The sequence below is a fragment of the Elephas maximus genome, chromosome 18 (assembly GCF_024166365.1).
Source record: "Elephas maximus indicus isolate mEleMax1 chromosome 18, mEleMax1 primary haplotype, whole genome shotgun sequence".
NCBI classification, from domain to species: domain Eukaryota; kingdom Metazoa; phylum Chordata; class Mammalia; order Proboscidea; family Elephantidae; genus Elephas; species Elephas maximus.
In genome coordinates, this window is record NC_064836.1 from 6346610 (window position 1) to 6363849 (window position 17240).

Genomic DNA, 17240 nt, shown 5'->3' on the forward strand with positions numbered 1-17240 from the left:
AAAGACCTAAATATAAAACCAAAAACTACACAGATCTTAGAAGAAAACATACGATCAATGCTAGAGGCCCTAATACAAGGCATTAACTAACAACACACAAACTCTAGAAGATAAGCTAGGTAACTGGGATCTTCTAAAAATTAAACACTCGTCCAAAGCCTTCGCCAAAACAGTGGGAAACAAATTTTTGGCTATTACAAATCCCACAAAAGTTTAATCTCTAAAATCTGTAGGAAAACCAACACCTCTACAAAAAGACAAATAATCCAGTTAAAAAACGGGCAAAGGAAATGAACAGAAACTTCACCAAAGAAGACATTCAAGTTGGTAACTGACACATAAAGAGATTTTCACAATCACTAGCCATTAGAGAAATGCAAATCAAACCACAGTGAGATACCATCTGACCCCAGCATTACTGGCAGACAAAAAAAAAAAACTCCCCAGAAAATACCAAATGTTGGAAAGGCTGCTGCAGGAAGATTGGAACTCTTACGTGCTGCTGGTGGAAGTGGAAAATGGTACAACCATTTCAGAAAACAATATGGCGCTTCCTTAGAAAGCTAGAAATAGAAATACCATACAATCCAGCAGTCCCACTCCTAGGAATATATCCTAGAGAAATAAGAGCTCTCACACAAATAGACATATGCACACCCATGTTCACTGCAGCATTGTTCACAATAGCAAAAAGATGGAAACAACTTAGTTGCCCATCAACAGATGAATGGATAAACAAACTATGGTACATACACACAATGGAGTACTATGAAATGATAAAGAACAATAATGAATCTGTAAAGCATTTCACAACACGGATGAACCTGGGGGGCATTATGCTCAGTGAAATAAGTCAATTACAAAAGTACAAATATTGTATGAGACCACTACTATAAAAACTCACAAAAATGTTTACACATAAAAAGAAACAATCTTTGATGCTTATGAGGGAGGGGAGATGTGGGGCGGAAAAACACTATCTAGACAATGGATAGTTGGTGACTTTGGTGATGGGTAAGACAGTACACAATAGTTGAGAAGCCAGCACAACTTGTATAAGGCAAGGTCGTGAAAGCTCCATAGACACATCCAAACTCCCTGAGGGATCATATTACTGGGCTGAGGTCTGTGGGGACCATGGTCTCAGGGAACATCTAGCTCAATTGGCATAACATAGTTTATAAAGAAAACGTTCTACATTCTATTTTAGTGAGTAGCGTCTGGGGTCTTAAAAGCCTGTGAGCAGCCATGTGAGATACTCCACTGGTCTCACCCTTTTTTGGGGGAGCAAGGAAGAATGAAGAAAACTAAACATACGAGGGAAAGATTAGTCCAAAGGACTAAAGGACCACATCTGCTATGGCCTCCACCAGACTGAGTCCAGTACAGTTAGAAGGTGCCCAGCTACCACCACTGACTGCTCTGACAGGGATCACCATAGAGGGTCTTGGACCTAGCTGGAAAAAAATGTAGAAGAAAATTCTGACTCACAGGAAAAGATCAGACTTACTGGCCTGACAGAGACTGGAGAAACCTCGAGAGTATGGCCCCTGGACACCCTTTTAGCTCAAATGAAGTCACTCCTGAGGTTTACTCTTCATCCACAGATTAGACAGGCCCATAAAACAAAATGAGACTAAAGGGGCACTCCAGCCCAGGGGCAAGGACTAGAAGGCAGGAGGGAACAGGAAAGCTGGTAATGGGGAATCCAAGGTTGCGAAGGGAGACTGTTGACATGTTGTGGGGTTGGTAACCAATGTCATAAAACAATATGTGTACTGTGTACTAACTGTTTAATGAGAATCTAGCTTGTTCTGTCAACCTTCATCTAAAGTATAATAAATAAATAAATAAATGAAACAGTAATAGATGTAATGAAAAATTGCTTATTTTTTGTATTCTTTAGAAGACGGTAATGACAACTTTCTTTCACCCACACGTATTTGAATAAAATATCTTCTCATTTATTCACAGCAGTAACAGTCAGAGAACAGATTTTAGCTGTCACATACTCGAAAAGACATTATTTGGTCAGATTTTCTGTCGTGATTTGCAGCCAGAGCTCCTTCGGTCCCCACCAACTGGATCCGATTTAACACTGGCAGATCTCCAAAGCTCCTAGAAACACACAACTCAGACTCTATCAGATTGACTTACCATTTTTTTGAACATTTTACTGGGATTTTTCCTTGCCATTTGTTGACTCTAGGAAGTCTGATTAAGCCCCACAGCACATCAAAGTAGATTTTTTTTGTAGTAGTTTTCTCTGAGGGGGCCTTGAAAGTGGCTGTAAAACCAATTGTTATTAATGGTGAGGAGCTTTAGTTAACTAGCCCCCTTTCTTTGATTACAAGCAAGGGTGTAAGCCTTAAGCCAGCAGACAGCAATGTATTTGAAAGTTTCGGACAAATACAAAGTTGTGAGGATCATTAGTTAAGCACATAACTGTTCGTCAGCCAGAGTAACTTTTGGGGTCTACAGGCTAATTTTAATTGTTTCTATATCCCCACCTCCCACCACATTCAGGGTGTTAGGTACAAACATTTTGTGATCATTAAAACTTTAAAGAAACTGAACTATGTTAAAATTATTTTTTTTCTGAGTCTATTGTCTTCTGATTTCTGTTAAATGCCTTTATTTTATTTATTTATTTCTTTGCCCATTTAGTATATTTTCTTTTCTCTGATAATTTCCGTTAAACTTTGGTTTATAATTTTTGTCAACTATCTGTTAACTTGTGCGGACACTGAATTGTGTTCTCATTAAGTAGCGTAAAAGAAAATCTTAAGATAAACTTTTGTCTATATCATCATCCATCTATTATCTATCTGTATTTTTTACACGTCTGGGTCTGTGACCTTTGAGGGTAGAATATTTCTAAATTTGTCTCCCTGATAGGTCTGAGTTGCTTTGCTAGTCACTTTCTTTTATATGGAATGAAGATATGTTCACTGAGTTACAAACTGAAATGTGTCTCTTCCTTGATTGAAACTGGGTAAACCTCACTCAGAACAGATATTTAGCTGTACCTTTACTCTCTTTGGGGTCCCTGGGTGGTGCACATGGTTAATGTGCTCAGCTACTAACCGAAAGAGTCGGAGGTTCAAGTCTACCCAGAGCCATCTTGAAAGAAAGACCTAGTGGTCTACTTCTGAAAAATCAGCCACTGAAAACCCTGTGGAGTACAATCAGGTTCTGACACACTTGGGGTCTTCCTTGAGTCTGAGTCGACACCATGGTAACTGTTTTGTTTGTTTGTAATGGATTCTTTTCTGATTCTTGAAACTTATTGGAACATTATCAACAACGCTTACCGTCTTTTCTTACCTGATGCTTATTACCATTTTGTATATACTAATCCTTTGTTCTCTACAGTTCTAACCATTGAGTGGCAACCAAACACATACTCTTCAGAGACCTACTCTGTGAACAGAGCAAGTAGATGACGCACTGGAAGAGAAAACTCTCTCTTGATCCCCAGCCCCCTTTCCCATCGCTGCCTGTCATTCACATTGGGACAAAAATGCATTTAAGATGTATTGACATCTTCTTAGTAGTAATGAGTTCACAGGATATATAATTACTTTATAAAATAAATCTCATAAAACATCATTGATCTTAATTGTGTAACATGTTAGTTTCAGAGTTGTGATGCAGCACATTAAAACAAACCAGAACAACAACAAAAAAAGGAAAAGCTCTGTTGTGCCCTACCCCTGAGCGGAACCAAGTGTTCCTCTGAGCAGCTGTACGTTGGCGCCTTCACACAGTGACAGGCTCGGAGTGTGCCTGTGAGTCCCCGCAGGGCACCGCTCACCTGCTGGTTCCCCTCAGGTAAGGAGGAGGGCCACAAGGCAGTCGCCGCCGGCGCAGCAGTTTCCTGGGCTGGCTAAGCAGCTGCTGCTGTGTCAGGGGCTGCACGTGCTGTACCCGATTTAATCCCGGGCAGAAACCAGAGCCTGAAGCCCCCTGTTCTGCTAGAGGTGAAGCAAAATGCATGCATCAAGCCTCTAGTTGGTTACTCTGTCTGTAGATGAAGATTTCCAAATTTTTTAAATTATACCTTTTTTTTCTTAAGCATTAAAAACATGGCTGCTGTGAACAGAAAGGAATTTGTATTCCGATTTCTCAATACTTTCTGTTCTGTATAAAACATAGGGGGTGACTATACGGGACAGTCCAGATTTCAAATGTGACAATCTAATATTTAGCCCTGAAGCTCCTCCAAGGACGCACGGGTTCATCAGACCAAATGTTCTGATTTTTGGTTCAGAACAAGAGGCCATCTTATGCACTGTGATTTTAAATCCTGCTAAAGCAGGAACTGCAGACTGGTGCAAGAGAGGGCAGTTTCCATCCGTTATCCACTCAGCATTTATGGGATACCTACCATATACTATTCCAACTACACGGTCGCTGTGGGTCAGAACTGACTCAATGGCAATGGGTTTGGTTTTGGTTTGGACCATACACTATGCATAGAGCTAGAAACGGGCTAGAGAAGTATATAAGACATGATCCTTGCCCCTGGTCAACATAAATACAGTGTGTTTTGGAAAAGTGTACGTGGTGCTCCAGTGTCTAAGAGGAAAATTACATAACACATAAATTGTGAAGTGTACACAAAATCAACAGAAAATAACAAAACCTAAGCTTGATTTTATTTGTTCTGGGACTGCTAAAAATCTCACATTTATGAAAATACCAACTATTAAAATTCTAGAGAATCTGTGCTATCTCCTCTTCCCTCCACTAAACTAAAAAAACCAAACCCATTGCCGTTGAGTAGATTCTGACTCATAGCAACCCTGTAAGACAGAGTAGAACTGCCACATAGGGTTTCCAAGGAATGCCTGGTATATTTGAACCTCAGATGTTTATGGTTAGCAGCTGTAGCTCTTAACCACTACACCAGCAGGGTTTCCTTTCCTTCAGTAGCCATGTTATATCTTAAGTTAACAGGGTAAGCCAGAAAAGTAAACAAGTAAACCATGATATGTGGAGCGGGAGGCCGGAGAAGGCTGCTGGAAGAGGTCAGAAAAGGCTTCTGAGGAGGTCACCATTGAGTAGAGTAGGCTTATTAGCCAGGAGAGTAATGGGGATGGACAGTTCATTTTGGGGATCATAAGAAGGCAAGACCATCCTTCCTAAGATATATTTGAGAACTCCGTGACCAGTTCCACCTCTAATAATGCCATGTTCATATTGAGATGTGGCAGACACGTCCTATATTAAGAAAGCCATTATTGAGATATATTCCGTAAGATGGTTTGTGGAGAGTGAGGGAGGGCAAAAGGTGTTTGAATTGGTTTCCAGGGGATCTGAGGGGAAAGGATGTTTAAAAATCCAGTTTGGGGTAGGTTAAAGCTAACCTCTGTGTGGGAGACTGAGGAGACAGTGCTCAGAGATGGAAATTTCCTGGCTTTCTGGGTAGGAGAAGCCAAGTGAACTGGGCTTCCCAAGATGCAAGTGAGCCCTTGAGACACAGAGAAACCTATTGTGTTGCTTGGATTGCTGAATTTATTCTGGAAGTTTTTTTTTGTGTGTGTGTGTGAAGATGGACTTTTTCATCTATCGTCTCAGAAAACTAAACCAAACTAAATCTGTTGCCATGGAGTCAATTCTGACTCATGGTAAACCCAGGTGATACAGAGTAGAACTACTCCATAGGGTTTTCTTGGATGTAATCTTTTCAGAAGCAGATTGCCAGGCGTTTCTTCCACAGCATTACTGGAAGTGTTCGAATTGCCAACCTTTGGGTTAGTAGCCAAGAACAAACTGTGCCTCCTATGGGCCTTGTATCATCTCAGAAGGAAGTTAGATTTACGTACTAGTACCACTGTTATAAGAAATTAGAAACTTTGTGACCTTGAGCAAGCTATTTAGTTTTTCTGAGTCTGAGTTTTCTTACCTATAAATCAGATTTAATAATTTACTGCAAAGAATCATTGGATGGACAGAAAGAATGCATACGAAGTACTTGACAAAGACAAGTTTCTCATTTTTATCATTATCAGGAAAATAGACCCAATTCCTGGGAACTTTTGCTGAGAAGGAAGACAATGAGTAAGACATGAGTTTGAGGTCAAGCCCTCAGGCTGTCACCAGAGAAGCCTCTGGAGACCTTTCTGAGGACATCCCTTGAAGGTATCCAACGGGGTGCAGGACAGACAATTTTGGAGTCCGGGAGAAAGGTGTAAAATGGAGACAAAGATTTGGGTGTCAGTCCTCTAGGTTTCTGTACGTTATAGTTAAAGCAATAGTGTTCAGACTGAAATAAAGGGCAACTACATAGAACAAAGGTGGCATAGTTGTTAGGAACCAAGGCTGCTAAGCAAGTTTGGCACTTCAAATCCACCAGGCACTTCTTGGAAATTACATGGGGCAGTTCTACTCTGTCCTACAGTGTCGCCATGAGTCGGAATTGACTCAGCGGCAATGGGTTTGGTTTTTTTTGGCATACAGAAAAAGGAGGAAAGTGCTAAGGCCTAAACCTGGAGAAATACCCACTTTCTAGGAATGATAAAGGGAAGAGGAGCCCCACAAAGAGGCTTAGAGTGGTGATCAGAGAATACAGGGAACAAAAAGAGAACAACCCAAGAAGGATGTGAACAACATTATTCGATGCTTTAGAGAACTGAAACAAGAGTTATTTAATTAACCAGTATGACTGGATGTCTACTACATATCAGACACTGTTCTGGATCTCTACATAGAGCAGTGAGAACTAAAATCAGACAAAATCCCTGCTCTCCTGGAGCTTCCATTCTAGTGGGTGGCAATATAAATAAAAAATAGACAGTGAGTGTATAATACGATGGATGACGATAAGCACTATGAAGAAGAATAAAGGAGCATAAGGGGATAGAGAGTGATGGTGGTGGGTGCTAATCTAGATTGCCCAGAGAAGGACTCTCAGATAAAATGACAGATAAGCAGAGACCTGAAGGGAGCAAGACAGCTAGCCATGCAGATATTTGAGAGGTAAGAGTGTTCCAAGCAGAGAAAACAGCAGGTTCAAAGGTCCTGAGGCAGGAGGGTATTAGGCATGCTCAAAAAAAAAGGAAGAGGAAATATACATGTGTGGCTGGAGCAAAGCCAGCAGGGTGGTTGTATGTTAAGAGATGATATCAGAGACGTAACTTGAGGCCAGTTCATATAGAGCTCATAGGGCATGGTAAAGATTTTGTCCTTGAGATGCTAAATCCATGAAGGATTTTTAGCCAAGATGACATACAATACTACCTATGATTTGAAAGGATTTCTTTGACTGCTATAGTGACCATAGACTGTAGGGGAAAGAGAAGAAGCAGAAAGATCAGTTTGAAATCTATTACAATAGTACAGACAAATGTTAATTATAGCTAAAAATAGGAAAGTAGCAGTGGAGTTCTTAAGAAGTGGTTATATATATTTTGAAGGCAGAGCTGACAGATAGATTTATGTGAGACAGAGATGAGTCAATCCGTGATGACTTCACATATTTTTTGGCAAGGTGAAGTTAAGAATGCAGTTTAATTGAGATGCCTATTAAACTCCCAAGTGGTGATGCTGAGAAGGCTGATGTTTATATGCATCTGGAGATCAGGAAGGCAACTGGGACTGGAAATATCAAGTTGGGGGTCATCAACATGGAGCAGATTTAGAGCCATGGGATTAGATGTGATCACCTAGGGAGAGTCTGTATATTAAGAAGAGCTGTTGTCCTCTGCCTTGGAGTCGACTCCAACACATGGTGACCTTATGGACAACAGAACTAAACGTTGCCTGTTCCTGCAACATCCTCACAATTGCCAACATGTGTAAGTCCATTGTTGCGGCTATTTGCCAATCCATCTCATGCCTTTGATGCCTCCGTCCAGTGACTGAGCCCTCCTGATGACATGTCCAAATCAAGTACGTTGGACAATGTTCTGTTGTGATCCATAGGTCTTCCTTAGCTAATTTTCATAAGTAGATTGCCAAGCCTTTCTTCCTAGCCCATCTTAGTTTGGAAGCTCCATTGAAACCTGTCCGCCACGGACGACCCTACTGGTATTTGAAATACTGGTGGCATAGGTTGCTTCTAGCATCACAGCAACACTCAAACCACCACAGTATGACAAACTGACAGACGGTAGTAGCCGGGGTTATTAATATTATAGTAAAACCAACCTAGTTTAAACAATGCCATTGTTTTAGTCAACTACTACACACATTGGAAACAGTAAAAATCCACCAAGAAAACAAAAAAGAAACCTTTCTTTTGGTGACTATGATTTTTACAGAACTTCTTTTTTTGACCCTCTACTTCTTTTCATAGTAAACCCTGGTGGTGTAGTGGTTAAGGGCTACGGCTGCTAACCAAAAGGTTGGCAGTTCGAATCTACCAGGCAGTCCTTGGAAACTCTATGGTACAGTTCTACTCTGTCCTGTGGGGTCACCATGAGTCAGAATTGACTCAATGGCAATGGGGTTTTTTTTTTTTTTTCTTCCTTGGCATTTTCCTTTGCTTTTTTTCCCCTCAAATTTTACTTATTAAAAAAGTATAGTAAGTAGTTTTATGTAGATTCTGGATTGAATACAACTAAAAGCTATTACTAAACGAAAATGTTGTGTGGTTTTTATTTTAATAACACCCACATGAAGAAATGAAAGTCCAATATACTTATAAATACCCCATTAGTCTGAGGACTATAAAGAAAGAGGAAGTATTTACAGACCTACAAAATGCAGAGAACATGGCTATGGAGTCCCAATATAAAACTTTTATTTTATTATTTTATTAAAAGTCATGTCTTCATGAACCAAAATATCTGCTTGAACAGTGAAGAATTGATCAAATTAAAGTGCTTACTTACGTAATTCAGAATACTTGCATATTTGCAAACAAATAGGTGATTAGCTGATTTTTAAAAAAAAATATTGATGGTTGGCATGGTATATACCCACAAGAAACAATCTGCATTACTTCATTAGTTGGTGTAGTATCTATTTTCCACAGCAATCTTTTAAGTGTTTAATATGCACAACAGTGTAATTCAATGAAAGACTTGATTGAAGACAATGCATAAAAGGCTATTAGGACTCTTCTGTTTTGCTCTCCTGTGAGACGTAATTCTTTTTATTAAGTAGTAGAAGAAAAATAACATTTATTGAACACCTGACATGTGCTCAATAAACTTTTCATAAGTATTAATTCAGCTAATCATTACAACAACTCCATGAGGCAGGTACTATTTAATATTGCCAGCTTTGAGACTGAGGAAACTGAGGCATAGGAGGTCAAGAGGTAACCTTTCCCAGGTCACACAGCTAGTAAGAGGCCAAGCAGGATTTGCACCCAGGCCAACTGGCTGCAGAGATTGAGAACTGATCACACTGTCTTGGTAGAAAACGAGAGGGGCATGCCCTTCACTTTTTATCAAAATTGTCTATAGTCATTAGGAAAATTTTAATGTACCTGCTTGTTCAGTTTTTCTCATTTCCAGATTTGAATGTTTATATTTGTTTACCAAGTCTTTCAATCTCTATCTCATAATGTAATTTGTAATTTTGAGTTAATCACTTAGTCACCTAGTGCTGCTATAACAGAAATACCACAAGTGGATGGCTTTAACAAAGAGAAATTTATTCTCTCACTGTCTAGTAGGTTACAAGTCCAAATTCAGGGCATCAGCTCCAGGGAAAGTCTTTCCCTCTCTGCCGGCTCTGGAGGAAGGTCCTTGTCATCAGTCTTCCCTTGGTCTGGGGGCATCTCAGTGCAAGAACCTCAGGTCCAAAAGGCGCACTCTGCTCCCAGCACTGCTTTCTTGGTGGTATGAGGTGCCCATGACTCTCTGTTCGCTTTTCTCATTTATATCTCAAAAGGGTTTGGTTTAAGACATTATCTAATCTTGTAGACCTCATCAGTGTAACTGCCTCTAATCCATTTTATTACATCATAGTGATGTTTCAGATGATAAAATGGTAGACAAGCATACAAGGGAATCATGACCTAGCCAAGCTGACAGATATTTTTGGGGCACACAATTCGATCTATGACGATGGCAATTTTCTGCTGCTGCCAATGTAGACAGGCTGAGTGTTTATTTGTGTGAGAGGCTATGGTGCACTTCATGGAAATGATTGGAGGGTATGAGCTCTTTATGTGATACTGAGTCAACTGCTCTTGAGCATTTCAAAAGAACAATGTTTACACAGAGCTGTAGATTTTTCCAAACTTGCAATGGTTATAAATAAAATAAAAACAGCTCTCATAAAATGTCGTAACTGGGACTTAAAATATCACGTATTTCAGAGAAATAATGTTTGTTCCTACTGTTGATGATGGTACCCTGAAGTTCTAATCTAATTCTGACCCAAGGTTCAGTTCAGTCCCCTAAACCTGGAGCACCTGACATTCTGTTGTAAAAATGTAACTTGTCTTGGACTGATACACTCACTTCTACGTTTTCATTTAAGAACAATTTGTTTGGCCAAAGGTGTTAAGTCCAGGTCAGAGAAAGTAGTGCAAACCTACTGTCATTACATCTAAATTCAACCAAACAGTAAGACTGTTGTGCACATAGAAACATGTATGAGATTTATAATAATATAGCTATAGCTACATTATACTTGCATATTTCATTATACATATGTATATGAAAATACATATATATTAAACATATGTATTTAAATATATGTATTTTGTAATATGCATAATGTAATATACAAGTATAATATAGATATCTTGTATTACAAAAAGCCCTGGTGGATCAGTGGTTAAGCATTCGGCTGCTAGCTGAAAGCTCAGTGGTTTGAACCTACCAGTGGCTCCACAGAAGAAAAGACCTGGTAATCTGCTCCTGGCAAGTTTACAGCCTAGGAGCCCTGTGGGGCACTTCTGCTCTGTGCTATATGGTCACTATAAGTGGCAATCAACTTGAGGGCACACAACAATGTACTTATAAATACATATATGTATAAATTAATATATGTTAAAAATATTGTTTATATATGCATTTTGTTATATACATATACTGTAATAATATAGCTATTATACTTGCATATTACATTATACATATATATTAAAAGTAAAACTAACTATTTAGTTTGTACTCTGCCTTATACCTTACTTATATTTGTCTGATTCTTAAAACATTTTTGGTCATATACAAGTCTTATAATCTCCATTTTATTAAAAAAGAAAAAGAGGAAGACTGAAACTCAGAGATGCTATATAACTTATACAAAGAAACTGAAGTTTTCAATTCAAAATGATACTTTTTTCTACTCTGCTGCCTAACCAAGCCTGTCCACAATCCTGCCACCCCTCTGTCTTAGTTATCTAGCACCCCTCTAACAGAGATATCACAAGGGAATGGCTTTAACAAACAGAAATTTATTCTCTCACAGGCTAGTAGTCTAGAAGTCCAAATTAAGGGGATCAGCTCTAGGGGAAGGCTTTCTCTCTCTGTTGGCTCTGGAGGAAGGCCTCCCCTGGTCTAGGAGCTTCTCAGTGCAGGGACCCTGGGTCCAAAGGACACATTCTCCTCTTGGCTCTGCTTTCGTGGTGGAAGAAGTCCCCTCCTCTTTTCTTACGTTTCTCTTTTATATCACAAAAGAGATTGACTCAAGATACAACCTAATCCTGTAGTTTGCATACTGCCTTATTAATATAACTGTCTCTAATTCTGCCTCATTAACATCATAGGGGTTAGGATTTACAACACATAGTATAAATACACCAGGTCACAAAATGGAGGATAACCACACAATACTGGGAATCATGGCCTAGCCAAGTTGAAGCACATCTTTGGGGCACACAGTTCAATCCATGACACCACCATTTCAAATGTTATCTCTCTCAGTAGCTGATGTCTTGAGGGCAGGGACCTGTATATTCTATTTTTACAAACCACACAGCCTTTGGGAGCATTCTTGATTCATCATGTCCACAATCCTTTATTTAATCCTTTAAGGAATAGCATTTATAGCATTTACTGTATTATGTAACAACTTCACCAGAATCTGAGGCAGTTCTGCTCAATACATTATTAGTCTTTAGCATAATGCATAAATAATTGCATTAAATGGGATAGTTTTCACCACTCTTTTTTCTCCCTGTTTTTCTTTTCTTTCTTTAATATATAACCAAGGGTCTGCTTGAACAGAGCCTCTATGTGCAAGTTTCAGAAACACTGTTAAATGGATTTAAGAAAGACAAAGTAATCACGGACCATTTACAATGGTGTTCATAGTTGTGACTCTTTGGTACTAATTCTGAATCTGTATTCTACCTTAGGAGTCCTGATGGTGCAATGATTAAGAGCTACAGCTGCTAACCAAAAGGTCAGCAGTTTGAATCCACCAGCCACTCCTTGGAAACCCTATGGGGCAGTTCTACTCTGTTCTATAGGGTCCCTGTGAGTCAAAATTGACTCATTAGCAAGGATTTTTTTTTTCTGATTCTACCTTAATATGCCAGGTTTTCAAATGAATCTCTTTATGAATTAATGATGAAGTAAAAATATATAGGTTTATGAAAATAATGATCATCTATACCATTCATAGGAGTCCTGGTGGCACAGTGGTTAAAACACTCGGCTGTTAACCAAAAGGTCGGTGGTTTGAACCCACCAGCCACTCTGAGGAGAAAGATGGGGGAGTCAGCTCCTGTAAAGATTACAGCCTTGGAAACCCTGTGGGGCAATTCTACTCTGTCCTTTAAGGTTGCTATGAGTCAGCATTGACTCCACAACAGTGGGTTTGGTTTGGTTATACCACTCATGTCATTATTCCTTTCTTTCTCTCTCTGGTCATTTATGTAGATTTCTTATCTCACTGGTGAGTAACTTATGGAAGAGTCTAAGTCTACTCATCCAGAATAAATATTAGCTTGGACGTAGTACCAAAAAATACAAAGCAAAAAAAAAAAAAAAAAAAAAAAACTCATTGCCCCAAGTCAATTCTGACTCATGGTGGTCCCATGTGTTACAGAGTAGAATTGTTCCATACGGTTTTCTTGGCTGTAATCTTTCTTTTATTTTTTTTTTAATTCTACTTCAGATGAAGGTTGACAGCGAAAACTAGTTTTTCACTAAACAATTAATACACATATTGTTTTGTGACATTGGTTACCAACCCCACGACATGTCAATACTGTGGCACTCCCCCCTTCTTGACCTTGGGTGCCCTATTACCAGCTTTCCTGTCCCCTCCTGCCTTCTCATCCTTGCCCCTGGGCTAGTGTGCCCATTTAGTCTCATTTTGTTTTATGGGCCTCTCTAATCTTTTGGATGAAGGGTGAACCTCAGGAATGACCTCATTACTGAGCTATAACTGTGTCCGGGTACCATACTCTCGGATTTTCTCCAGTCTCCATTAGAGCAGTAAGTCTGGTCTTTTTTTTTTTTTTTTTGAAAAGATTTTTTTCTACATTTTCTCCAGCTCTGTCTGGGGCCCTCTATTGTGATCTCTGTCAGAGCAGTCGGTGATGATAGCAGGGCACCATCTAGTTGTGCTGGACTCAGTCTGGTGGAGGTTGTGGTAGGTGTGGTTCATTAGTCCTTTGGACTAATCTTTCCCTTATGTCTTTGGCTTCTTCATTCTCTCTTGCTCCAGATGGGGTAAGTAGCATCTGGGGTCACAAGCTTTTGAGACCCCAGATGCTACTTACCAAAGTAGAATGTAGAACATTTTCTTTATAACCTATGTTATGCCAATTGAGCTAGATGTTCCCTGAGACCATTGTCCCCACAGCCCTCAGCCCAGTAATTTGGTCCCTCAGGGAGTTTGGATGTGTCTCTGGAACTTCCATGACCTTTTGACAGTAATCTTTACACAAGCAGATTGGCAGGCCTTTCTTCTGAAGTACTATTGGATGGGTTCGAACCACCAACCTGTAGGTTAGCAATCTAGCACAAACTATCTGCATTACCCAGGGACCTTTAGGCACCCAATAAACACTCACTGAATTAAATAAATAAATGAAATAAAAATTAGATATGAGAGAAGTTACAAAATACCAGGCTGTAAAAGGTTATATTTCTATTTTGCCACAGAATGTCTAAGAAGTAAATAGAATGGATAGCGTGATTGAAGCTGTAACTGTAAACTCCTACCTGCTGATAGCTATGCAAGAAAATAGTTTCTATCCAGTGAAAACTCATCAAAGCCTTTGTTTTGGAGACAAACAGTACGGACTGATATTCTCTCTAAAACTGAGTGCAGAGGTTAGTTGTTGAAAGTCAAAGTATTTTCTAGAATGTTTTTAAGAGTCTGGGTATTTACTATATCTGGTTGAATATTCTGTTTGAATATTCATGAACAGAGACATGGTTAACTAAGAAAAATGTACACAGATATTTTAAGTCATTGGTGCAAAATGAAATGACCGTTTTGTACACAGATGACACTATCTGTATTTTTCAATGCTGATTTCTAATATGCCTAAACTCAGCAAATTTGCTACAGGATAGGAAAAGACGTTAAGCTTCTATCTTTTTGATGAAATTTGAGGCTAGGTTGTCCTCAGTGACCGCCATTCTAAGCAACTTGCACGATTAACAACATTTTTCTTCTCTAATGACCTTCTTTTAATTTTTTTTTTAATGACCTTGAGAAAGAAGAGATGGTTGGTAAAAATCATTCAAACCAAATAATAATATTGATTAGATATGTGCTTAATATTGTCATTTTGTCTCTTCTACAATGGAGAAGCAGAGGTAACACTGTGATCACATTTTAAAATAAGTTGGTTTTCTGTTCTGGAAGTTCTAAATGTGGTTAAAGAAATTTGAATAAAAAGTAAGAGTGTTTTAACTAGTAGGCTCTTTGCCTGCTGAATCTTCCTACAAAATTACTTTGCAATTATATCATCTTAAAGTCATTTGCATGGTTTGTTGTAGAAAAAGAAATCACATAGTAGGTAAAGTTTGTCTTCGTTATCTTTCTCCTTCATTTTCTTCACGCTGACATAGAGTCTTTACCTTTTTCTGTTGCTATTTTCAGCTGCCACGTTATTGAGTATTCAGGAAATCAATTTACCTTAAGAAAGGAAAATTATTTTACTTGTGGTCCAAAGCCCCAGGGGACTGGGTAGTGGCTCATTTCAACTTCCTCTCCTGCACTAAAACGTACTATTTCTTAATCTCTTTTAATAAGTTTAAATAAGTTTTCCTCAGTAACTATTCTATATGTATCACTCTATTTACCCAGAGTTCGTTCGGTAAATAAAATTTTAAATACACAGCTCCTATATTATTGGACTTGAGAATCTAATGCAGAGGCACAACTTACCACAACCAGGAAGAAGTTAAATGGTACTGAAAATTATTTGAGATTAAACAGTGATTTGACACGGAATAGGATAGTGGGAAAAGCATAGGCCTTTTTTTGGCCCCAGGGAACTAGAATTTGTGTTATAGATCTGCTGCATGTTAATTTCTGATAATAAAAAATTATGTAAATTTTATACAGTGTAGTGGTTTAGATCTTGGCTTAGGAATCAGCTAGACCTCATTCAAATCCCGTCTCTATCATTTACCCTCTGGTGAGTTTGGGCAAGTTGCATACTTTCTCTAAGCATCGGCTTCCCTCTGCAAAGAGTTGTTGCAAGAGAGAATCGCTGATGGAGCAGGAGAACAATAGGATGCAGACCTCAAATTCTCTTAAAAAGACCAGGCTTAATGGTCTGACTGAGACTAGAGGGACCTTGGAGGTCATGGTCCTGGACCCTTTGTTAGCTCAAGGTTGGAACTGTTTCTGAAGTCAACTCTTCAGACAGGGATTGGACTGGACTATAGGATAGATAATGATACTGGTGACGAGTGAGCTTCTTGGCTCAAGTAGACACATGAGACTATGCGGAAAACTCCTGTCTAGAAGCAAGATGAGAAGGAAGAAGGGGACAGGAGCTGATTGAATGGGCACAGGGAATACAGGGTGAAGAGGAGGAGTGTGCTATCTCATTAGGGGAAGAGCAACTAGGGGTACATAGCAAGGTATATATAAGTTTTTGTATGAGAGACTGACTTGATTTGCAAATTTTCAGTTAAAGCACAAAAAAAGAAAAAAAAAAACGAGTTGCTGTGAGGAACAAAAGAGCTAAGTACTGAGTACAGCTCCTGGCAAAATACTATCTTTTTTTTTTTTTTTTTTTATTCTGTGTACACAAATGGGAGTGATACTAATACCTCACACATATGGTTGGGACTACAGAGAAGAGGAAGGGAACAGAAGTTGATTGAGGACTGTCTGTGTGTAAGTAAACAGATGCATGATTAAATGAAAAAGTTAGAAAAGAAGAATAAAATAAAAATATTTTAAAATACTGAAATTAAAAGCTACCAAGAGAGGAATGGGAATGCAATAATAAATGCTACTACCCCAGCTTTACAGAAGAGGAAACTGATTCTTGCAGAGAATAAGTATCTTGCTCAAGGTCACTCACAAGTAAGTAGATTCAATTTGGAAGTCATTTATCTTGTAACCATTACTCAGTATTGAAAAAAAAACAAGGTGTAGGAACATTAAGCTTCAGAGCCAAGGTTTAAGCTCAGGTCTTCAACATGTCAATTCACCTTCAAAAGAATCTGAATTAGGAAAGGTCATCTCTGCTGTAGCAACGAGGAACGTATGGCTGGGGAGTTTGAACAACGTGGCCCAGGGTCTCACAGTGAGGGCGGTGAACCCAGGGCTTGAATGGAATTCTGCCTGACCCCAGAGTCTGTGTTCATCCCACTGCGCAGCTTCTTTCAGTTAAAGAACATTTTGTGACAAACCCCTCAGAGGTCAGACAGGATGAACTTACTCTGTTTTGCTTCATCTAGCTTGTCCTTGGCCCTTTTTTCTGCCTGAAGGAGCTGGTGGATCCCTTGAGACTGGCTGGTCATGGTGGCCTGCTCCAAGCCAGATGGCCTCTATGAAATCTGGGAAGTGAAAGCTCCATTTACCCTGTTAAAAATCACCACATAACTCAGATTGTTGTGCCAACACTGCATTCCAAAGGTAGCTATTTGTTCCAAACTGAGGATTGGGCCAGATAGCTGGGCCCCAAGAAAAGCCCAAGGGTGGAATCCAGAAAAACAAGTTATGCTAGTATAAGGAGGCTGGGAACTTACCATTTCAGCTAACCTCAGTTCTTGTGTATTAAATAAAGAGACAAATGGATTGTTGACTCATAAAAAAAAAAAAAAAAAAAAAACAGGTAAAATGTCTTTTGGAAGATCAGCGTGCTTATTCTTCCAAGAAATATTGACTTGTTTATTGAATTTTTT

General features: G+C 39.1%; 1 protein-coding gene across 2 annotated transcripts in view; it reads right to left on the minus strand.

Annotated features, from left to right (window-relative positions):
• Window positions 1-16943, minus strand: part of ATP6V1G3 (ATPase H+ transporting V1 subunit G3) — a 60188-nt gene extending 43245 nt beyond the window's left edge. The window contains exon 1 of one of the 2 annotated variants that reach the window (XM_049857715.1): window positions 16775-16943. In XM_049857715.1, coding sequence (XP_049713672.1) covers window positions 16775-16856 — 82 coding nt within the window. In that variant the 5' untranslated portion in view covers window positions 16857-16943. The remainder of the gene's footprint in view (window positions 1-16774) is intronic. The other variant, XM_049857714.1, reaches the window with a different exon arrangement.
• Window positions 16944-17240: the final 297 nt, after the last annotated feature.